General features: G+C 43.6%; 1 protein-coding gene across 1 annotated transcript in view; it reads left to right on the top strand.

The window, feature by feature from the left end:
- Positions 1-415: 415 nt before the first annotated feature.
- Pcca (propionyl-CoA carboxylase subunit alpha) overlaps positions 416-24,937 on the top strand; it is a 291,408-nt gene continuing 266,886 nt past the window's right edge. The window contains exons 1-2 of the mRNA XM_057785910.1: positions 416-543; positions 24,523-24,600. Of these exons, the coding sequence (XP_057641893.1) occupies positions 463-543; positions 24,523-24,600 (159 nt within the window). The 5' untranslated portion in view covers positions 416-462. The remainder of the gene's footprint in view (positions 544-24,522; positions 24,601-24,937) is intronic.

Genomic DNA, 24,937 nt, shown 5'->3' with positions numbered 1-24,937 from the left:
TCTTGCTCTCCCCAAGCAGAAGCCTCCTGACTTCGTGACCCTTTCAAACTGATTCCGCAGGGCAGGCAAAGTAATTGAGCGTCCGTCCCGATACAGAGGTGTTTACAGGTGAGATTTGCTTTAAAATACCCAGCAAGAAATTAAAAGGGTCACGGATGCACCCGATTGGCTAGCGGTGGATCTGTGGCCGCCCAGTGTGGGCTCTAAGCCAGCTTTTTCAGCGCGGGGAGACACGATGCTGTGAGCACCGTGGTCGGCTCCCCCCGGGTCCTAACGCGCGCCCGCTCTCTGCGGGCCGGGTCTGGAGCCGCTCCGCCAGGGATCCGCTCCCTCCGCGACCCACTCATCCGGGGGCGGAGCTTAGGACCCGAGGCTCCTGATTGGCCGTATCCCGGCCGCTCCCCTTCCCCGCCCCTTGACGGGGGTGAGAGGTCAGCGGCCAGCCGGTGTGCTGGGTCGACGATGGCGGGGCTGTGGGTCTGGACGGTGGCGGCCGGGCGACATTGGCGGCGGCCCCCGCAGCAACTGCTGTGGACGCTGAAGGTGAGCAACGCCGGGCTTGCCTGCAAGGGCCTGGCTGCCCCGGGTTCCCAGGCGACACCCGCGGTGCATCCCGGCTGCCCCAGGCCGCATATCCGAGCCGGTTGTGCTCACACTCCGTCCTGGCACGGGCATCCCTGGGAGAAGGCTCGCGCCCCAGGGCTCTAGCCTGAGCTCTTCCGGGCGGGCATGGGCCTTCCAATGGAGAGCAACCCTCTGCGGGTGCTGGGGTCCATCGCCTGGCGGAGCTGGCTTCTCCCAGCTTTCCAGACAACTTGTTAGAGTTCTACAGTTCACGTGCTCCTTTGCTGACTTTGCAGCGACTTTGAAGGATTGCTGTGTGAATATGGATTGCTGTGTGAATAGTTAAAAGACTGCGAGTTTGTACAAAGTTTGAAAGAAAAAGAAAACTGTGCTAAGTCAGGATTGTTAAGAGTCCACAAGTGTGAGCCGAAAGCCTGTTTAAACTGTTTGGCACTACTATATACTGCGTGGGGAATGCACCCTCTGCATTTATTTCTCTTCCTTGGCAGTGCTTACTTAGCCTGGTTAGAAACATATTTCACTTCACCGCCAGTCACCCTGGGTGTCATGGTAACATTTTGGCCCACAGATTGGAGTTTGTGTGACCCTCCTTTCTCCTTACACATGGAATATGTTGTCACTTGCCGCACTGACTTACCTTAGTTTTTTTTTTTTTTTTTTTGGTTTTTCGAGACAGGGTTTCTCTGGTGGCGCACGCCTTTAATCCCAGCACTCGGGAGGCAGAGGCAGGCGGATCTCTGTGAGTTCGAGACCAGCCTGGTCTACAGAGCTAGTTCCAGGACTTACCTTAGTTTTAAAGTGGATTGTAGTCCTTGAGCAAAGGGTGAAAACCCTTTGAGAGCTGTTATGTGCCTGTTAAGCTTCCCTGTCTTTTGTGATGTATATCGTTCAGTCAGTTGCATAGTGTTGTGCGTCTGTAATCACGCCATTGGAAAGGCTGCGGTAGGATCGGGAGTTCACCTCCAGGCTAGGTTACATAGGAGAAACCTGTTCTGTTTACTCCACCCACCTATATTCTAACCTATGAGGGCCAAGCAGTTTCTTTATTATTTAACCAATGACCTTCCTCCATCATTTCCCCTTTTTCTGTTTAAACAAAAAAGGAAGGCTTTAACTTTAACATAGCAAAATTACATATAGCAAAACAGTTATCAAGTAAGAATTACAGTTACAATATTCACAACTATTTTATCTTTATCATAACTAAGGAAAACAGCTATAACTATCTATCTATTCTTCAACTCCATCAAAGACTCCAGAAGGATATAATATTACCTAAGTAAATGAGAAGTAAGCAACTTACAAAACTCTAGAAATCACAGAGACATCTCACTGCCTGGACAGTCACCCAAGGTTCCTCTGTACCGTTGGGGCATCCATCTTTGGCCACCTTTGGCCATAGTATCTAAAGACATTTCCATGAAGCAGGAAATTTCAAAGGCAGTTCAGTCACTATCTGTTGTGTCCTGCAGAATGTCTTGCAGACTCTTTCATGAATCAGGATCCCCAAAAGATCATCTCACCTTTAGGCAAGTTTTGTAGTCCTCTCTCTGCGGGTTCTTTGTGTCCAGTTTATACAATAGTCCAGGCAAGAGCAGTTTCTTGCCCAAATAGCTATCAAACTCCATAAGGATCCTCTTTGATGCCCATCTTCTGCTTGAAGTAGATTGGTGCTGCCAGGAGCAGAGTGTCTCATTGTCATGAAAAACCCTAAGTTATTAAAACATTTAAAATGCCATATTCTATAATCTTTGAAAGATATGAAGAATGCCTATCTAAAATATATCTGTGTACATCTAGAAAATCTAACTAACATGACTAGAAGCTTGACTATTATTGATAATTATCCATTAACACCTATATACATTACATTTTTAAGTGAACTACACAATCACAATACCTTAATCAATATCAGAAATACATATACATATAATAAAATTGACCTTAAATTAATGTCAGTAAACCAAGATTCATATCAATGCAAATTATTCACATCTGTATAATCTCCCCCTTTAAATGTAAAAGAACATTTATAAACAATATATGGGAACATGGGTGCAGACTCTTAATCTCAGGGTCGTGGGTTCGAGCCCCACGTTGGGCGCCATTCTGTTGTAATAAGAGCGGCGGGGCTGCGTCCCCGGCACCCGGTCGCCTGCATGGCTTTACCTGAAATAATTACAGGGAAACTGTATTCTTTGAAACACTGCTTGGCCCATTATATCTAGCCTCTTCTTGGCTAACTCTTGCACCTGGACTAGCCCATTTCTAATTATGTAGCACCCCAAGGTGCGCTTACCAGGAAGATTCTAGCCTACGTCCATCCTGGGTCGGAGCTTCATGGCATCTGCTCTGGAGAGGAGAGCATGGTCTGTCATACCATATTGGGATCGAAGAAGCAATCCATATAGTCTCATTCTCTGTGAAAACAAAAGAAGAATCTCTTTTCCAAAGTATCATATCCTTAGATCCAAATTCTGAAGTCAAGGTATTTTGAAAATATCTATCTTGGATTAGTTCAGCAACATTTATAAACAAATATCTTTTAGCAGCTGTTGCACCTTCCTCAGCATTCAAACAATTCAAACAGAGCATAATAGCATATAGTATCAAGATTCTCATTGTATTTTCCATCTTTGTGCGGCTTTATTTTAACCTCTATTTCGTTTACTTTTACTTTTATTTTATATTTTCTGTATATCTTCGTCCTGGAATAGCTCTTTAGACCAGGCTGTCCTTGAGCTCTCAGAGATCCGTCTGTCTCTGCCTCCCAGGCATTGGGATTAAAGGTGTGTACTACCACACCTTGAAGTCACAGAGGTCAATCTCCCTCTGCCTCCCAAGTGTTGGGATTAAAGGTGTGTACTACCACACTCAACTACTTCCTTATTTTTGTTTTTTTTTACTTTTAAGAACTTTAATTTTAGCCTGCATATATTTTTAAACACACTGTAAATCATTTAAAGTTTTCTTTGTCTTTGAATCTCTCTTTACTGTATATCTCTCTTTTTTTGACCACATGAGTCTTTAATTTACCAAGCAATATCAGTAGGATGAAAGCCGTGACTTTGCCGGCTAGATCCAGCCCATTCCTTAGCTTTCTGCCATTCCAACCTTGTGGCTGAGGTACCGGCCAGAGCCGTGTTCAGTGACACAAGTCTACAGTGTTTCAAGGTCCTTGCCAGCAAACAAGCTACAACACTCAAATGCTCTCTCTGTAGCTGACCTCCTGCCTCAAAGAGTCAGAGTTTGCTCTGGCAGGATGGCCCACAAAGCCAGCATTTTTAAATGGCACAACTTTTTTCCTGCTACAGCTGAAAACCGAAAAGCATGCGTTCAGCTTTTCATCAACACTGTTTAAGTGTTTCATGGCAGGATTTTGCAGCTAAAGCTGAGTCAGGAAGCCTCTCTTAGATGAGAGCACTTGCTTGCCTCTAGCAAACAGAGCAGACCCAAGAAATTGCTGCTACCAAGAAAACATGCTTTACTCTCTTCTTTCCCAAGCTTTCTCAGGCTTTCTGTGGATATAGTCGTCCACACGTTGGGGGCCATTCTGTAGTGGGAGCTGCGGGCTGTGTTCCTGCCACCCCAGCTCCTGGTTGCCTGGCTAGCTTATGCCTCGAAATAATTACACGGAAACTGTATTCTTTTTTTTTTATTATTTATTTATTATTATGTATACAATATTCTGTCTGTATGCCTGACAGCCAGAAGAGGATGCCAGACCTCTTTATAGATGGTTGTGAGCCACCATGTTGTTGCTGGGAATTGAACTCAGGACCTTTGGAAGATCAGGCAATGCTCTTAACCACTGAGCCATCCCTCCAGCCCCCGAAACTGTATTCTTTTAAACACTGCTTGGCCCATTAGTTTCAGCCTCTTATTGGCTAGCTCTTACATATTTATCTAACCCATTTCTAATATTCTGTATAGCACCATGAGATGGTGGCTTACCGGGAAAGATTCAGCATGTCTGACCTGGTGGCTTGCTTCATTGCGTCTGGCCCAGAGAGGAGAGGAAATGGCATCTGAGCTCACTTCCTCTTCCTCCCCGCATTCTGTTCTGTTTACTCCACCCACCTATGTTCTAACCTATGAGGGCCAAGCAGTTTCTTTATTATTTAACCAATGACCTTCCTCCATCAATGGTCATTTTGAAATTTGAGTTGGAAGGCCCTTCAGAGATGATCTGCCTCATATTTTTTGTTTGTTTGTTTTTGTTTTTAATTTAGATGGAAGTCTCTCTGTATAGCCCTGGCTGTTCTGGAATGCTCTGTGTACAGCAGACTGACCTCAGACTCACAGAGATCCACCTGCCGTTCGCCTCTGGGTGCTGTGTGTATTTCCATAGCCAAGCTCATTTCATTCTCTTTGAGGAAGTGGAAACAGGTCCATTAGGCATCGTGAACTGGAACATAGTTTCTGATGTATTAGCCTCAGAATGTTGGCTCTCCCTGTTCCATGTGTTGCCACACAGCTTTTGTTTTTTTTAAATTTTTATCATCCTGTAATCAATCTATTTTTGCTCTTGCAAAATCTCTGACACATTTATGAAATAGTTTGTAGTGGAAAGGTAGGGACTTTGGATTCATACTTTGAATACTTATTCTTTTGTGGGATTTGTTTTCTTGAGGCAGGGTCTCAGTTAGCCTAGGTTGGCCTCAGATTTGCTGTGTAGTGGGGGAGGCCTTGGTCTCCTGCTCCCACTTTCTAAGTGCTGGTATTCTAGGTGTGCACCACCACACCAGGTTTGGATACTGTATATTAGATATTTGCCTTTTCAGAGAGTTTTGTAAAACAATCTTTATTGGGAGCTGGAGGGATGGCTCATTTGTTAAGAACATTGACTGCTGTTCCGGAGGACCCGAGTTCAACTTCCAGGATCCACATGGCAGCTCATAACTGTCTGTAACTCAGTTTCCAGGGGATCCAACATCCTCGCATAGACATACATTCAGGCAAAACACAAATTCACTTAAAAATAAAAATAAATAAATTACAAAAAATCTTTATTGACTGTCTCCTGTGTAGATGAGTACAGTTCCCAGTGTTTACAAATTTCTCTAGTAATGAGACAATAAAATCTTTTTTTTTTTTTTTGAGACAATAAAGTCTTATTGAGAAGTTTTGGTGCTGAGAAAAAACAAAATAGACTGAGTTGACCGAGTCAAGGATATTTAGACCTCTGTACCGTAGACCACTATTCTGAATTGACTCATTCTGTCCTCATATTAGGCATATAATGCCACTTGTAGAGAAGATGGACTCAAGGCCCACAGAGTTACAAGACTTGCTTAAAGCCATGCAGCTTAGTAAGGGCAAATTTGGAACTTGGAAGCTGTGCCTCCCCAGGAATCCAGCTCTCTGCCTGGTACATTTAGGTAGAGCTGCATCATTGACCTAGATTCCAAGAAACAGTCAATACTATTAATAGTATTTTTTTGAGTTTATTGTGCTATTTAAGTTAAATCTCCCTTTGTAAATAGAGATTTCAGCAAGAGTCAGTTAGGTGGCTTAGTGGTTAAGGGTGCTTGCTACAAAGCCCTGATGACCTTTCTCATACTTGGAACTCACCTGAAGATGGAAGGAGAGAACAGACTCCCCAAAGTTGTGCTCTGACCTCCATCATGCACACACCTATAATAAAGCAATAATAAAAGAATTTTACAACTGGCCCTTGAGAAGATGGCTCAGCCCTTCAAAGCATTTCCAGAGAACCCTGGTTTAATCCCCCAAATTCACATGGCAGCTCAAAACCATTTAGAGTTCTGGCCTTTGAAGGCATCGGACGTGCATGTGACGCACAGACACACGTGTAAATAAAACACTCATACACATAACATGAAAATAAAATGTTTAAAAAAGTATACAAATTTGAAGGATGAGGTGGTCTTTTTTCTAAAAAGGAAAACAATAGTGTTGTGAGAGCCTATGTCCAGAGGGAAGTCCACTGAGGGAGGGGCATAACCTAGGGGGTGCTGGGGTCCACTGAGGGAGGGGCATAACCTAGGGGGTGCTGGGTCCATTGAGAGAGGGGCATAACGTAGGGGGTGCTGGGGTCCACTGAGGGAGGGGCATAACGTAGGGGGTGCTGGGGTCCACTGAGGGAGGGGCATAATGTAGGGGGTGCTGGGTCCACTGAGGGAGGGGCATAACCTAGGGGGTGCTGGGTCCATTGAGAGAGGGGTATAACCTAGGGGGTGCTGGGTCCATTGAGAGAGGGGCATAACGTAGGGGGTGCTGGGGTCCACTGAGGGAGGGGCATAACCTAGGGGGTGCTGGGTCCATTGAGAGAGGGGTATAACGTAGGGGGTGCTGGGGTCCACTGAGGGAGGGGCATAACCTAGGGGGTGCTGGGGTCCACTGAGGGAGGGGCATAACGTAGGGGGTGCTGGGGTCCACTGAGTCTAGCGGCAGAGCCTAGGTGGTGCCTGGGTCCACTGAGGCTCGTGGCAGAGCCTAGGGGATGCTGGAGAGGAATCAGACCATGTGAACTTGTTAACCAAATTATGTTTGGGATTTCTTAGGGTAGTGTTAATCCCGTAGTGTTGCAAGATAGATGGAAGGACTGTGATATTTTAGATTCAGGCTAACAGAGGAAAGAGGCTTCATTACTTGATACTAGGTGCTATCTGTGTAATATAGAAGCTTCCACTGTGTGTGTATGTGCGTATGTGTGTTCATATATGTGGAGACCAGAGGTCACTGTCAGGTGTCTTCCTCAATCACTATCCGTCCCCCCCTCCTTTTATTTTTGAGACAGGATTTCCTACTGAATCTGGAGCTCTTTGGTTCAGTTAGACTTGCTAGTCACAAACCCTGAGGACTTTTGCTTCTGCGCTCTCAGAGCTGGGGATACAGGTGTTCAGGCTTTTTAGGGTACCAGACTTCGGTCTCGCATGGCAAGCTCTTTCCTGACTGAGTCGTCTCCCTAGCTCACTCTCTCCCTCTTTCTTTAAAATTTAAATTGCATTTATTTAGTGTGCGTGTGGGTGTGCATACCACAATGTAGACAACTTTCAGGAGCCAGTTTTCTCCCTCAATGCCATCAGCCTATATGCAGCGAGCATCTTTACCCTCTGGGCCAGCGCACCTGCCCCTGTAACATGAGGGCCTGCTTGTTGGGGTTTCTGTCCCGTCCGGTTTCCACAGTTGTTAGGTCCCAAAGAATCACACAGAAGGTCTACATAAGTTATAAAACTGATTGGCACATTAGCTCAGGCTTTGTATTAGCTCTTATAACTTATATTAACCCATTATTCTTATCTGTGTTAGCCACATGGCTCAGTACCTTTTTCAGCGGGGCAGGTCACATCCTGCTTCTTCGGTCGTCTGGACAGAACTGGGGGAAAGAGCTTCCTTCTTCCCAGAATACTCCTGTTTTCATTGCCCCACCTCTACTACCTGTCTGGTTTTCCCAACTATACTTCCTGCCTGGCTACTGGCCAATCAACGTTTATTTAAAACATGATTGACAGAATACAGACAATTCTCCTGTACCACTTGCCCCTTGTATTTTTACTGAAGGTGTGTACACTGTTTTATGAGTTTATCTGTACCAAGTGCATGCATGGGGTCTCAGGGGTCAGAGGGGATGCTGGAGCCCTGGGTACTGGAGTTAGTTGTCAGCTGCTATGTGGATGCTGGTGACAGAAAGAACCTGTATTCTCTATAAGAGCAATAAGTGTTCTTTTTTTTTTTTTTTTTTTTTTGGTTTTTCGAGACAGGGTTTCTCTGTGGTTTTGGAGTCTATCCTGGCACTAGCTCTTGTAGACCAGGCTGGTCTTGAACTCACAGAGATCCGCCTGCCTCTGCCTCCCGAGTGCTGGGATTAAAGGCGTGCGCCACCACCACCTGGCTCGCAATAAGTGTTCTTAACTACTAAGTCAAATCTTTAACCTCCCTGCTTTGAGATAGGATCTCCTATAGGCCAGGCTGGCCTTGAACTCCCTGTAGCTGAGGATGACCTTGAACCTCTGATGTTATTCTGCTTCTTGAATGCTGGAGTTAGTTAATACTGTGTGATGGTTGACCCCAGTGCAGTATACATGCTAGGGATGCACTCGACCAACAGGGCTGTGTCTTGGATGCACATGTTTTTGTCTTTAAATGAAGACAGGGTTTCTCAGTGTAGTCCTGGAACTTGCTATGTAGACCAAGCTGGCCTTGAACCTGTCTCTGTCCTTGAGTGTTGTAATTAAAGGTGTGCACCCCCACTGCCCAATTTTTTGTTGTTGTTTTTGCTTTTAATTTTATGTTATTTTAACGGATCAGCTGAGGCTGCTTCTTGTCAGTGTTGTCACCTAGCACAGTGTCATAGAAGGTGCCGAGTGTGGGGTGGACCAGTGCTGCCATCACCCCTCTGACGTCCACCAGATAGGGGAACTCCCTGCCTTCTCTCCGTGCTCCTTTATGGAAACTTGAACTGTATTCCACCACTCCGCTTGAAACTTTTCAAGACTTTACCCCCTCCCATCTGCCTTTCTACTTCTGTAAACCTTCTGTAGGGAAGCAGAGAGCTTACTCTTGACTAGTCTAGGAAGCCCAGAATATTCTTCAAGTCAGTTAACAGATCTGTTTGGTTTAGGGTATATGTGTTGTTAGTGGCCACAGGAGACTATTCCACCCTGCTACCTGCAGTCTGAGAAGTTCCCTTATTTTCTAGGTACCTCTACTCAGGTAAGCCTGGAGTCTTGATTTTGCTGCAGAAAAGTATTTTAGACTGAACCAGACTGAAACACAGTTGGAATTTATTAAAAGACATTTTTAACATATAGATTTAAGTACAGAGAGAGAGAGAGAGAGAGAGAGAGGTGTCCAGGTCTTCACAAGAACACAAGTGTGGGCTTTTAGAAGGGAATTTGCAATTAAGTGTCATTACAGTAATCATACCTTCTGCTTTTGTGGTTTCTGAAGTTGTATCTCAAATATTTGCTAAGAAACCTAAGTAAATCCTGGAATGGCTCCTGTATATTGGATAGGATTACGGCTGATTAGGTATAATCATAAATCAGAAGAGTTGCAGGGAAGTTAAGATTTTTTACTATAAACAACCATTTGGTCTTATTTGAGATTTCCAGAAAATATCTGGGAAAGCAGTAAGGGAAAACTGGAAGGATATACAAACATACAAGTGTAGGCCTTAAGTGTGGGTCATTTTGTTTTAAATTTTTGTAGGAGCATGGGTGTGGGATATTTACTGGTGCACGAGCAATTTACCAGTGACTACAGTACTGAAGAAAAATCCTCTTTGTCTCCCTGTATCATTCAGGGTTCTGTAGAGAAATGGAACTGATAGAATCTGTCTGTCATTCATATAGAGATGAATACTTTGTATATGTATGGGTCTTGGTTTATTAATATATATTTAAGGTCAATTTGTTTTACGTATATTTCTGCCCTTGATTAAGGTATTGTGTTTGTGCAGCTCGTTTTAAAATGTAATGTATAATTGAGAAATACAGGTCAATAGATAATCATCTATAATAGTCAAGCTTGTAGTTATGTTACTTTGTCTAGCTATATAGAGATATGTTTCAGATGCATAGGTATTCTTCAAACCTTTCAAAGACTCACAGAATATGTCATTTAAAATGTTAGAACTTAGGACTTTTCATGACAATGAGGCACATCTGCTCCTGGCAGCACCAGTCTACTTCAAGAGGATGATGGGCATCAAAGAGGCCCCTAATGGAGTTGGTTAGCCATTTGGCCAAGAAACCACTTTTGCCTGGACTGCTTGATGTTATTCTGTATGAACTGGACATGCAGGACCCACAGAGAAATGACTGCTGAACTTGCCTAAAGTGACAGTCCTTCAGGGTTCCTGCTTCATGAAAGAGTCTGCCAGACATTCTGCAGGACACACAAAAAAGTGACTGACAAACTACCAATATAGGTGGAACTGTCTTTGTAATTTCCTGCTTCATGAAAAAGTCTGATGGATACTATGGGCCTACAGGCTGAAGATGGTTGCCCCAGCATTACAGAAGAACTTTGGGTGACTGTCCAGGCAGCATGATGTCTGTCAGTTCTGGAGATTTGGAAATTGCTTACAATGCATGTCCTGTTGACTTAGATAATATTATATCCTTCTGGAGTCTTTGATGGAGTTAAAGAATATATAGTTATGATTTTTTCTTAGTTATGATAAAAGAAAAAGTAGATATAAATATTGTAACTATAATTCTTGCTTGATAACTGTTTTGTTGTATGTAGTCTTGCTATGTTAAAGTTAAAACCTTTTTATTTAGACAGCAAAGGGGAGATGATGTAGGAAGTTCTTCTGTATATGTGTTGCTTTTATTGGTTAATAAATAAAGAAACTTCTTGGGCCTATGGCAGGGCAGAATAGAACTGGCTAGGAAAACTAAGCCGAGTGCTGGGAGAAAGTAGTCATAGTCAGGGAGATACCATGTAGCCCCTGCAGGAGATAGACAGTAGACACCAGATAGAACCTTGTCATGAGACCACAACCATGTGGCAATATACAGATTAATAGAAATGGATTAATTTAAGATATAAGAGCTAGTTAGCAATATGCCTAAGTGATTGGCCAAGCAGTGTTTTAATTAATACAGTCTGTGATTATTTCAGGTCTGGTTGGCCAGGAATAAACCAGCAACCTCCACCTACCTGTCTGTTTTTCTACCTACCTACCTACCCACATAAAGGGGATTTATTAGGATGGCTTAAAGTCTGTGGTTCAGCTAGTCCAATAATGGCTGTCTATCAAGAAGATCCAAGAATCCAATAGTTCAGTCCATGAGGGTGGATGGCTCATCTGGTTATCAGTATATACCAGAATCCCAAAGAAGTAGGCTGTAACGTGAAGGAATGGACTTGCCTGAGAGATCTAGAGCAATCAGGGAAGAGAGAGAGAGAGAGAGAGAGAGAGAGAGAGAGAGAGAGAGAGAGAGAGAGAGCGCTTCCTTTTCTATGACCCTTTTATAGACTGCCGGCAGAAGGTGTGGCCCACATTAAAGGTGCCCATCCTACTTGGGTTTTAGTTAATTAAATCACACTCCTCTAGTAACCTTTACCAGCCAATAGCTTCTTTTGGGGGCAGGTGGGGGAGTGAGGTCTTCAGTGTCTCTCTTTTCGGGGACGTTGACTGCTAGATCTTGTGCAGGTAATCATAGCTGCTATGAATTCATGATTGCCGTGGTGACACCATGTTTAGAAGACAGGGTTTCACACACTGTTCTTCATTTTCCAGCTCTTACAGTCTTTCCCCTGCCTCTTTAGTGATGCTCTCTGAGTCTTTGAAGGGGTTGTAGAGATGTCCCATTCAGGACTGAGCACTCAGCAATCACTTGCTCTTACCACTGGCTAGTTATGAACCTCTGCAGTAACTGCAGCCTCTGAAAACCAGCTTCTCTGAGGCTGAGTGGCTCTAATCTATGGATGTGGACATAAACATTTAGCAGGCAGTTTGACAGAGTGTCCATTTTGAATTAAAATTATTTTATTTGATATGTGTTGATGTTTTGCCTGGATGTATGTCTGTGCACCATGTGTGTGCCTTATGAGGTCAGAGAAGGCATTGGATCCTCTGGAACTAGAGTTACAGGTGATTGTGGACTGCCATGTAGATATTTGGGAATTGAGTCCTGGGTCCTCCGGAAGAGCATCCAGTGCTCTTAACTCTGAGCTTTCCAGATCAAGAAGATGTCCACTTAGAAAAACAACAGTATTAGGTCCCCTCAGGGCCTATAACGTTCCCTACTTTGTTAACATTCTCTCTATAAAAGGTGTATTATGTCTATGTGGGAAACCTTCACTGAAAATGTGGTTAATTGTGCTGTAATTATTGATTCTCGGCTGATAAGAGGTTTCAACCCGATTTCTAAGTTAGGAGCTACTTGTTCCCATTGTCCACACAATTTGTGCTGTATTTCCATCCTGTCTCATATTGACTTCATGTTTAGTTTTTACTTACTTGTTTTGTAAATCAATTTTAAAAACACGTTATGTTTAAATACATGTTTTTTTTTTTGGTACATTCAGTGGCTAGAGGTGTTAGTTTTATGGTAATTGCAATGGTTTATTGAGCTTTTATATGCCTTAAATGGTTTTCACTCCCTCTCCCATTCTGAGGCAAGTCTCTTGAAGACTAAGCTCCAACTCTCTTTGTAGCTAAGTTTGCCCTTGGACTTCTTCTCCCCTTGCCTCCCTCTCTGGAGTGCTGGGATGACTAGTATGTCCACCACTTCTTGTTTTATGCGGTATTGGGTAACTAACCCAGTGGCTTGTGGTTGCTGGGCTAGCACTCTACCTGTGGTACATACCCAGCCCTTCATGTATTGTCTTAACCATGGAGCAGCTTGGTCAGAAATCCCGGATTTTCACAAGAGGAAACTGAGCTCGAGCAGTTAAGTAAATTAAGGACACAGTTGACTGGAGCAAACTCTGAACCTTGGACAGTGTGAGTCCAGAACTTTGCTTTTCGAATAATAACTTGTTTGTCATCTGAATGAGTCTCATTGTATGATATGGTCACAGTTTGAAAACTTAGCCTGTGCTTTTAAAATGCATGATTCACTTGTAAAGGGAGATGGATCTCAGTGAGTTTGAGAACAGCCTGGTTTACAAAGCGAGTTCCAGGACTGTCACACAGAGAAACCCTATCTCAAAACAAAACAAAACAAAACTTAAAATAGCTGGTGCTTTAGGATTGGCCAAAGGTAAATCTTTCTAATGTTTTGGTGAATTTCTGAGAGAATTCACTTTGGAAAAACATCTAAGCATATTTCAGAAGGTAATTTCTAGTGTAATAAAATATTGATGCCATTTGTACATTTATTTATTTTTCATTTCTTTTATTGAGACCGGGTTTCTCTGTGTAGCCTTGGCTACATTGGAATTCACTATGTAGAGCAGGCTGACCTTGAACTCAGAGATCCCGCACCCCCCAGCCCTCTCTCTAGGATTAAAGATTTGAGCCACCATGCCCTGTAGGCTGGTCATTGTATATTTAAACTTCTACTTTTTGGCTACTGTTTGGTTCTTAAGTTCAAAACAGAAAAAACATGGCAATAGCCCTGTTCTAACTAAAAAGGGAAATTGGTGACATTTCTGATCAAGAGAAAGGAAAAACAATGGTTTTGGGTCCGGTTTATCTGTGTATGTATTTTCATTTTAAAATTTTATGTGTATGGGTGTTTTGCCCATATGTATGTGTGTGTACCATGTGTATGCAGTGCCTATGGAGGCCAGAAAAGAGCACCTGGAACTGAGGTTACAGAGAGTGAACTGCCGTGTGGGTGTTGGGGATGAAACCCCAGTCTCTGGAAGAGCAGTCAGTGCCTTTAACCACTGAGCATCTTCCCAGCCCTTTTGTTTTTGTGTATGTATGTATGTATGTATGTATATGTATGTATGTGTTTGTGTGTGTGCACGTGTGCGTTTGTGTGTGTGTTGGTAAGTGGGTGAACAGGGGACAAGGATGTGAATGGAAATTTTGGAAAGAAAACATGCTTAGACAGAATGCAGAGTTTCATGCCGGTGTCAGTGGTTACAGGCTGACAAGGTGCAGTGTGTCATTTAACTCCTCACCACCGATGAGTACCCAATAGACAAAAAAGGAGAGCTGGTTTAGAGGTCTTAGTTCATGATGTGTGGTTCTACTGCTCTGGGTCTAAGGTGAGGATGAGCATCACAGTGGGGAACATGAGCTGGGGCAGGGCAGTTACCTCATGATGGATAGGAAGCAGAGAGACAGAGAGCCTCAGACAAGGTAAAGCCCCCAGGAAACTTCCCCTGGTGACCTTCCTTAGGTAGGCCCCATCTCTGGATATTTCTACTGATAATGCCAATGATGGCTTCTCCAGAAGTGCCATCAAATTACGAAGCCATCATTAGAGTCAGAGCTGTCATGATCCAATCATTCTCAAGACCCACCTCTGAATGTTGCTATACTGGGTACCAAGTCTTCAGTTCTTGACTTATTTTGGGCATGCTTCAGACCCAATTCTTAATACAAGGGAAGCACATTCAAGACCTAGTTCCTTACATTCATCCATCCATCCATCCATCCATCCATCCATCCATCCATCCATCCACCATTGTACCTGTGTTTTCACTTAAAGAATATTTGTGAAACATCTTTTGAGACTCAGGCATTGTGATACACACTGATAAGAACAGGGAGAAATTGGGGTTGCAGATGTGCTTAGTGTTTGAGAACATTTGTTGCTCTTGCTACCCACACGGTGGCTCATAACACTCTGTAACTCCAGAGGGGATATACAATCTTCTTTTGGCTTTTGTGGTCGTTACTTGTATGTGGTGCACACTCATATAAACACAGAAAATAAGTCTTTAAAAAATGCAAAGACCAGGAAAAAGTAAAACATAGTGCATCACGGGCACAGAGAGATCAGGATTAAAAATAAAGGTTGGTGAAAGAATTTGTTAAGTTCATTGGAAGGGACTTCACTGTTGAAGTCCTCTTCAACAGTGCCAACAGTCAGTGGGCTTAGGCGTGGGTGCTTAGCTGCTTCAGCAGCATGATAAAGTGACATGTTCAAAATTACTCTTGCTTTGAAGATGTGGGAATAGTAGAAGCCTCAAGCAGGCTTCACAAGGGGCTCCTCTTCCCTCCACAAGAATGTTAGTGGACCTGATTCAGTGACCATTGCTGCTCCGCTTTAAGACAGGTTGTCTGCCCGACAGCATCTGCTTAACCTTACACTACCTTTGTTATTCATGCTTGTAGCCAAGGAGAGGTGTTTCAAAATGTCTTATATAATCTTCCTTGTTGCACCTTTGGGAATTTCACCTTTGAGCAAACTCTTCAATACATTGTTTACTTTATCAAGCAAAAGACTATCACAATGATCTTCTCTTTGCACGTTGTTATTATATATATAAATTCTCTAATTATTAAGTTGGCAACTGTTACACTATTATGGTAAACATTGATGGCCAACTTGATTGGATTAAGTCTGCACTTTATATCAATAAGCTTCATCTGAAGGGGAATCTGTGTAGCGCTGAGCACCCGGTAATCACTCTCGGCACCTGGACCACTTATGAGTCTCTGCAGTTAAGGCTGCCCACTTTGAGAGAGATAGTCTAGCCAGTGAAGGAAGCTGCTGCCCAAGCCGATGACCTGAGGACTGAGGACTGGCTCTAGCACGTCCTACTTATAGCTTGTTGTTTGTTTGTTTTTTTTTTTAAAAAGAAGCTCCTCTGACCAAAGCTGGTAGTGGTACTAATATATGGACCTAAATATAATTATTTCTAAGATAATTTGAAGGCACCATGTTCTCTTAGAAAATAGCAGCATAGCTTCCCCCACTATATGGCCTGTAATCTCTACCATTTGGACTTTTGACCAGGTTTGCAGTACCAGTTGTAAATTCTTTACTGTGGAGAGAGCTTCAGTCACCATCAGTCAGTGGTTAGTGTCCCCCATCCCCAACAGACTTACCATGATTGCCCCAGGTAGTCAGACCTTGCCTGTCTGGTCTGCAGTGTGGTGCGCTATATCCATAACTGAGTAAGACTTGGCCTTTCTTCTCCAGCATCCTACATTGTACCTTCTTAAACTATGAGAGCAAGCCAGCAAGGGAGGAAGCGTCTAGTTCAGTTCCAACTCAATTTCTTTACGTCCTGTGGCCTGTGGTGTATTCATCAATAGGATCTTACCATATAGTTCTAACGCAGTGGCAATAACCTGTGTTATTTTGGTTCTCAGAATACTTCCTAGCAAATAACTTGTAGCCTGCCCCTGGCACTTGTATTTTCATTTGATAACCTATGGCTTCTGGGAGCATCTTGATCTACCTCTTTGGAGTGTCTCATTCAAACTTAAGAAAAGGGGTGTGTGTGTGTGTGTGTGTGTGTGTGTGTAAGTATAGAGACTAGAGCACAACCTAGTGTATCATTACAAGAACTTCATTGGTTTGAAGCTCGCTGGTGGCTAGACTGTCCAGTCAAATAAATCTTCAGTGGTTTTATCATACCTAGTTATGGTTTTAATAAACCTAGTTATAAAAAGGAGAAAGGACAACTATGTCTCTCAGGTTAAAAATGACATTGATTTTTATAGTAGTCTTGAAAGAGAAGAAAGTAGTAGACTAGATGGCTGTCCCCATCTATGAGTAAGGAAACTTAATTTATTTTTATTTTTAAATATTTATTTATTATGTATACAATATTTTGTCTGCGTGTATGCCTGAAGGCCAGAAGATGGCACCAGACCTCATTACAGATGGTTGTGAGCCACCATGTGGTTGCTGGGAATTGAACTCAGGACCTTTGGAAGAGCAGGCAATGCTCTTAACCACTGAGCCATCTCTCCAGCCCCCGAAACTTAATATTTTAGAATAAACAGATCTTATTCTAAGCCCAGCATGGTGGTACTATTGCCTGTAAATTAAGCACCGGAGGGGCTAAGATGACAGGAGGATTGCCATGAGTTCGAGTTCTGCTTGAACTGCATTGTAGTATTAGGGCAGTCAGGGCTACATAGCGAGAGGCTGTCTAGTGTCATCTCAGCATTGCCCAGGTGGAATACCCATGTGACTTCGCAAATTTGATACTGGGTTTTTCATACTGTTTTTAGTATGTCAACGAAACACCACCACCACCAAAACAAAACCCAAAAGGCAACTAGCAATTTAAGTGTTAACTTGTTATTTGCCCTTCCTTCCTTCCTTCCTTCCTTCCTTCCTTCCTTCCTTCCTTCCTTCCTTCCTTCCTTCCTTCCTTCCTCCCTCCCTCCCTCCCTCCCTCCCTCCCTCCCTCCCTCCCTCCCTCTGTCCCTATCTCTCTCTCTCTTCCTTCCTTTTTTTCTTTTTTTAAAGGGGAGATATTTTACCTCTAGCTGGTTGCTGTGAACTTGGCACTGTTTGAAAAGTGTGGCTGTGTGAGAACAGTTCTGTGGAGGTGGATGGTGGGGATCTTTGGATATGAGCGGTAGGGCTTATGATGGGTAGGGTATGGTCAAGAAGATAGAACGGGAGGAAACATCAAGCCAGCAGCCCGCCCTGGCTGGAGATTGGCGTCTACTTTACCCTCAGGGATGCTTGTAGAGCAGTGGCTCTCAGTGGTCACCTGGAAGCCTGTTGCAAGTCTTCTTCCGCAGCTCCCCAGACCTGCAGAGGCCAAGCATCTGGGGTGACCCCAGCTGTTTTGTATTCAGCAATCCTTCCAGGTGATTCTGATACATTCTGCAGTTTGAGATCAGGGCTGTGAAGTTGTCCTACTATGTAATGTAAAAGAAGTGGACTCAGTATTGACATTTAGAGCTGGGAAGGTGACTTGGAATGTGTCTTAGTCTCTCCAGCATCTGATACGGTGTGCGACTGTAACCCCATTGTTGGGTGAGCAAAGCCAGACTAGCTGGTCAGTGAGCCCTGGGTTCAGTGACATGGCAACCTCTGCCTTCCACACACATGAGCACACATATGTATGTGTGTTTGCGTGCACATATGTACATAAACATGTACACATTCATACACTATGCATACATTCACACAAAGGAAAAAGACCAATTTTTATTTTTAAAACATTAAAAATTGAATACTGGGGTCTTTTTTTGTACTTCAATGGAAAAATTAAAAGATTAAATGAAAGGTGAGGCAAATGGACCTCTGTGAGTTTGAGGCCAACATGGCATACTCAGTAGCTCCAGCCTAGCCAGGGCTACAGAGTGAGGCTCTTGTCCCCCACCAAAAAGAGAACAATGCAGCGATCTTTTTAACTTCAGTTTCAGTTGTGGAGACAGGTGTCACTCCCACAGGTGTCACTCCCACAGGTGTCACTCCCACAGGTGTCACTCCCACAGGTGTCACTCCCACAGGTGTCACTCCCACAGGTGTCACTCCCTCCTCCGAGGCAGAATTAGTGTCCCCAGCAGCTGAGAGGAGGAAGGCGGGTTTAGAGCAGTGGTTATCAACCGCTTTGGCAAACTTTTCTCCAAAATTATCTACATTGTGATTCATAACCGTAGCAAAATTACAGTGATGAAGTAGCAATGAAAATAATTTTGTGATTGGAGCTCACCACAACACAAGGATTACAGCATTAGGAAGGTTGAGAACCTTTGACTTAGAAACTGTAAAGGACTGGACAGGCCCATGATTGGTCCTTACAAGGGTACAAAGAGATCAGAACAGTGGAAAAGTAGCTAACTTGTGAACGCCAGATGCCTGGGTTACCTTTCTGTATAAGAACTAAGTCTAGAGAGCTTCATTATTGTGGCAGTTAGAACTGTCTTTCAGAAACGCGGCCACTTCCCTATCAAATCCTGACTTCCAGAAAGATAAAACAGTTTATCCCTACTCATTTGGGGCCTGGAGCAAAAGCTTAGTCAAAAGAATGGCCTCCTGTGATTTTATCAGGTAATTGTCTTCAAGATCAAGTGTGTAATTTATTCTCGACTGTTATCTGGATGCAGGCTAACTGCCCCCAGGCCCATTTCACAAGCTCAGTATACAGCAGGTGGCTGGCTACCACATCAGATTGTATGGCCCTGCAATTGGGTCACTGGACTGATTCTACCTGGAGGTATGGGAACTGACTCTTGAATGCTGGGTGAGTAGTCTGCCTGCAGATTTGGGAGGCAGGAACTTTCAGGATTGGGAATAGCTGTGGGGGCTGGAGAGATGGCTCAGTGGTTAAGAGCACTTACTGCTTCTGCAAAGGATGGGGTTTGGTCTCAGGACCCATTCACAACCATTTGTAACTCTAGTGTCAGGGAACCTGACACCTCTTCTGCAATCTGAAGGCTCTTGCCCACACATGGTACCTATCTATGCATAAACACATATACATAAAATTAAATAAACAGACATTTTTTAAAAAGTGACCATGATGAGGTAGCATGTGTGAGTTTTCAATGCCAGAGTAGCCAGGGCATGCTTGGTGAGGAGGATCTGCGTGGACCTTGGGTGTCTGCCTACAGGTGGCCTAGGAGGAATGGCATTACCATTACCTACCCATGTCTAAGAGGGTAGATAAAGCTTTTGAGTTGGAGTATATTTGGGGCTCCATCAAGTATATAATTTCTTCATGTTCTAGTTTAGTGTGGAGGCAGAGCCAGAGGATCTCAAGTGTGAACTGTTCTGCTCAGGATGGGTACTGAGGTGAGCCATCAGGGTGTGTCTGAAAGAAGAGCTGTGTGTGTCGACAGAGTCCAGTCTCCATTTAGAGAGGTGGATCTCTCAGAAGGCCATGGCGTCTGAAATGCTGAAGTCAGTCCTCATAGGAGAGGACCTTCCTTCACCAAGACACGAAGACATGAAGCATCAGCTTGTGTTTCTTGTCCCGGCAAGGTGCCTTTGTTTCTTTGAGTTAGCTTGTCTCCAGAACTGTTTTAGTTTTGTGTGCCGTGCACCTGAGTGCTGGGGCAGGGATTTTACACGGTTTTGGTCAGTGTAGGACTAATGTGGGAACTGTTCTTCAGGATGATTGCTAGTGGGTCAGCATGTTTTACTCACAGGGAGACACAGCTCCAACCCAAAAGAAGGATCTTTATTTTCCTGCTTTCTGTCTGTAACTTGCCGTAACCTGTCTAAAGGCATCAGGTAAACATGCTCTTGTTTAGTGCTCTTAGCAGGAATAACTTGGTTTGCACATGAAGACATTTCCTTTGCACCTGAGAAATGTCAGGGTTGAGATTTGTTCCTGTATTGGAATCTGAGTCTAGGTGGTAGTTGGTCATTGAGTAACATTACTCTCCTGGCAGTTCTTAGGTGTCTTGGTATGGTTCTTTGCGGACAAAGCGGGCACTTTGAGTTTTTGCGTGTTATCTTACCTTTGGGGCACACTTGACAGCCTGTGAAGACTCATCTGACCTTTGTAGCAAGTCTCTTGGGAATCTAGGGAGATAGTGTGACTTACATTTTATGGGTGGAAATTCAGGCCCATAGGAGTGGATTGTTCCATGTCTTACACTTCCAAAGCAGTAGAACCTAAGCATCAGCTCATGCCTTGCCTGATGGCCATGCCACATCTGTGTCCATGCTGTTAGCAGGCATTGATTTCTTCCCTAGGAATGAAGAATACAGTGACCTTCCTTTCCGAGGAGAAAGATTGATGGCAATGCCACCTGGGAACACCTCAGTCTTCCTCTTTTGTTTGTGCTAGTTCTCAGTTGTTTAAAAGTTTTTCCTCAAAACTTTCATTTTGTGTGGTATTGGATATTGAACCTAGGCCCTGTGTGTAGTTTGGCTCTTCGTTTTCAAACTTTATGAAGGTCTTTCTTGCTGGAGGTGAACGAGCAGATCCAACCAGTTCAGACTAGCAGTTTCAGACTGAATGGGAAGATTGGCACACTTAGCCTCTTGTTTTTCCGGGGTAGTTCTGTCACCTTTAATGATTTCAGTCTCTAGTTACTGACTGTCCAGGGGCATCCATACTTTTTCAAATGCTGGGCTGCATTATTGTGACTCCACATGTCTACAAACTGTATTTTCTTTGTGTGTATCTGTCTCATACAAAACTGGCAAAATACAGCCTCTTAGATCTTTTAGCCAAGCACTTTCAAGGCATGAAGACTCCACAACCTTGGTGCTCACTCACCCATTCTGTTACATTTCTTCTATTAGTTCATGAGTAACTTGTATTAGATTTGGTTAATTCTTGAACTGTGTGGTGTAGGTGTTTTTAAGTCTAGTTTTACATTATTGATCTTTTTTTGAGAGTAAATACACAATACACAGATTTAGCTGGCTCAAACATTCTTCAGAGATTAGCTGCTTAAAGGTTTCTGGAGTGTTCTCTATTCTCGAGCCAAGTTTAACCAAGTCCGTTGTTCTTGGACCCATGGAGTGTGGTGCACCTGAGGTTTTTATTTTGAGAGTTGCCTAGAATAATGCATGTTCACATTTTCAAAATTATATAAGCTCTTCTGCATTTTCTGTTTGTTTCCTGTCATAGAGTCTCAACACTGACAGCGCTTCCACCATCTTGGCTGTTGTGTTGTTAGAATAAATTGTGTGTTTTCTGTAACTCCTGGTGGCTCTTGTGTACAGGAACTAAGTTCTTATTTTGAATAATAGCAGTTCTGGTCAGTGCAGAACCTTGGGGGGAAATCAGCTGGGCTCTTGTTTTCTAACTGAGAGAGAAGCATTTGTTTAAGTGGGTGGCTTGAGTTGAAAAAGCTGTGAGGTTGAGCTTATGCTGGTCCTCAGGCGTTGTCATTCCTCTCCTGTGTGGAAAGCTGCATTCTTCCCCCAAATGTAAGCGTCAGTTTGCATTTGTCATTACTGTTGTTCCTTGCCCCAGAGAGCTTTTGTTTTAAAGAAAAATGGATATTTAGATTGTATCATTTAATTACTTTGCTTGGCCACAGTTTACTTTCTGTAGAGCTCCCTTAATATCAACAGCCGTAACCAATTCTGGGAACTGATACATGTCCCCAAAATTAATGCTTTAGGGTTTCAGAGAAAAGTGTTTTCTCATAATCGGTATGCTAATCGGGTTGATAAGCTGGTTTTATTCAAATTCACACAGGCGTCACTATAATATGTTCATTGCTTCAGTTTTCTTTCCTGATGATTTTCTTCTTTTGCAGTTAATACATAGATTTAGTGTGTTGTACTTAGCTTCTAGAGAGTCCCTCACTGTATGACTGCATTACATTTTATTATTGACTTCATAAGCAGCAAACTTTTTTTTGTCTATTCATGCTGCACTGAACAGACTGGCATAACCTCCCATATAAGCATGCCAGTTTCTTGGGTATAAATATAAATACCCAAGAGTAATAGCTAAGTATTCTGGAATCTAGAAATTCTTTCTTACTGCAAGGTCTTAAAAACTATCGTCTTAGTAAATTCTTGTCAAAGCTTTGCTTTTTGCAAAGACATTTGGAATTTGTAAGAAAGTATCATTTATTCTCAGTCTCTTAAGTGAAGTAACTGGATACTGAGAATGTCTGTCTGTGAATCTCTTGAAAAAAATCTCATTTGATTTCTCTCATCAGAAATGAAGTGTACCAATTAATATCATTATGTTGTGTGCTTTGGATTGAAACCTGGCCTTCATGAATGCTAGGTAAGCACCTGTGGATGCTAAGTAGCCTAGGAGCTGCATCCATAACTCCAATATGCTTGATTTCAGTGACTTAAGATACCATGTGGTTTTTGCCTTACATAAAAGACATTTTGGAAGATGGAATAATAGCACTTATATCCTGGGGTAACCACCAGTCATCTGATTGGACTTACGACCCACTCAGTAGGAGAGGCCATGGTGTCTAGCACTGTGAACTCAGAAATTACGTGTAGCTAGTGAGGTCATGGGTTTTAGGGGATCCACCTGCCTCTACCTTGTGCCCCCATGCCTGGGTAAAATAGCATTACTTTGAACAGAGTAGGTTGGCACAGTGCTGCAGTAGACCACTGTGTGGCTATAGTATTATTAGGGAGAGCTGGTCAGCATGCCAGCTCTTCTGTCCACAGGTGAAGCTGTAAGGGCTGCTGTGTAGCTCACTGCATATGTGACCCAGCAGACACGGAGAAATGCCCAGCTAGCTTTTGCATTTGAGGTTTGTTTTTAGTTTATTCTTACAGTTTGTTTGCACAGTGAGTCCCTTTCTCAAGCAACAACCAAAAACCAAACCCAAACCAACAATAAGGACATCCAGTCAGAGACATAGTCAGATCCCATCCCATATGTGTTACAATTTTTATTATTTATTTTCTTGATGTCTTAAGGCATTAAGATATACTTTCTCCATAAATAAAATAAACTAGAAGTGAACTTCATTATTTTCAGACTTTTATCCATCAGATCCCTGTGTGCTGGAAAAAAGTAATGACTCAGCAAATAAAATAGGAACTTTTTTTTTTTTTTTTTAAGTTACTAGTCACTGTTAGGATTGAGAAATCAAAGCACCTTAAAGCCACAGTACGCGGGCCCTTGAGAATGTTAGCTGGACGCTCTTCCTCTGAAATGCACACCTGCTATACCCTTCAGAGGCTACCTCTGGTGGGTCACCCTCCCTGATGGGTCATCCCCCCTCTGGTGGGTCACCCCCCCTCTCTGATGGGTCACCCCCCCTCTGATGGGTCATCCCCCCTCTGATGGACCACCCCCCTCTCTGATGGGTCACCCCCCCTCTGATGGGTCATCCCCCCTCTGATGGGTCACCCCCTCTCTGATGGGTCACCCCCTCTCTGATGAGCCACCCCCTGTCTGATGGGTCACCCCCCCCATGGGTCACCTCCTCTCTGATGGGTCATCCCCCCTCTGATGGGTCACCCCCCCTCTGATGGGTCATCCCCCCTCTGATGAGCCACCCCCTCTCTGATGGGTCACCCCCCCCTCTGATGGGTCACCCCCTCTCTGATGGGTCACCCCCCCTCTGGTGTGTGCTCCTCACTCTGCCCCCACCTCTGTTTCCATGTTTTGTCTCACACCTTTGGTTCCTCTCACATGTCAAAGGAATGAGTCTACAGTTATGGTTTCCCTTTGATTGATAACCAAGTTATGTTCTTTTTTTTTTTTTTTTACTTATTTATTTATTTTTATTCTTTTTTAATTAAAATTTCCACCTGCTCCCCATTTCCCATTTCCCTCCCCTCCTCCCAAATATTGCCCTCCCCCCACTTCCCTCCCCCTATCCCCACTCCTCTTCTCCTCCCCCCACTCCATTCCCACTCCCTCTCGATACTGAAGAGCAGTCCAAATTCCCTGCCCTGCGGGAAGACCAAGGTCCTTCTATCTACGTCCAGAAAGGTGAGCGTCCAAACAGGCTAAGCTCCCACAAAGCCAGTTCATGTATTAGGATCGAAACCTAGTGCCATTGTCCTTGGCTTCTCATCAGTCTTCATTGACCGCCATGCTCAGAGAGTCCGGAATCAACATTGTATATATAGACTGAAGATTTTAGGTAGAAGCAAACTTAAAGAAGTACTCTGAAAAAAGATAAAACCCACAAGAATTTAATTGCTTTCACTTTTTTCTATTTTTTAATAGCGTGCACCTGTCTATTCACAGCAGTACCTCGTGGTGTCGCGAAGCCTCAGTTCTGCGGGACATGACCCTCAAGAAAAAGTGAGTATTTTATAAGCACTCTCAAGATCTAAGTTAGAATGGTTTTACTTTCTTGTTGCCTTATCGTGTTCAGTGGACGGATTGAATTTTATTGATATTGTAATTATTTGTTATATTTCTGAAGTATCACAGGCTTCCTTTTCCTTTTCTTCTCTTACATGTGTGTGCATGTGTGCTGTGTGCGTGTCCCTGTGGAGGTCAGAGGAGGACACCTGGTGTCGCACTTTATCTTCTCTGACTTCACTCCCTTGAGATGGTCTCTCACTGAACCTGCAGTTAGGCCTGCAGCAAGCCCCAGGGACCTCCACCTCTCACTGCACTGGTCAGGGCACCAAGT

The sequence above is a fragment of the Chionomys nivalis genome, chromosome 12, assembly GCF_950005125.1.
Source record: "Chionomys nivalis chromosome 12, mChiNiv1.1, whole genome shotgun sequence".
Taxonomy (NCBI): Eukaryota; Metazoa; Chordata; class Mammalia; order Rodentia; family Cricetidae; genus Chionomys; species Chionomys nivalis.
Note: the sequence above shows the minus strand (reverse complement) of the source record. Positions and strands in the feature narration are given on the sequence as shown.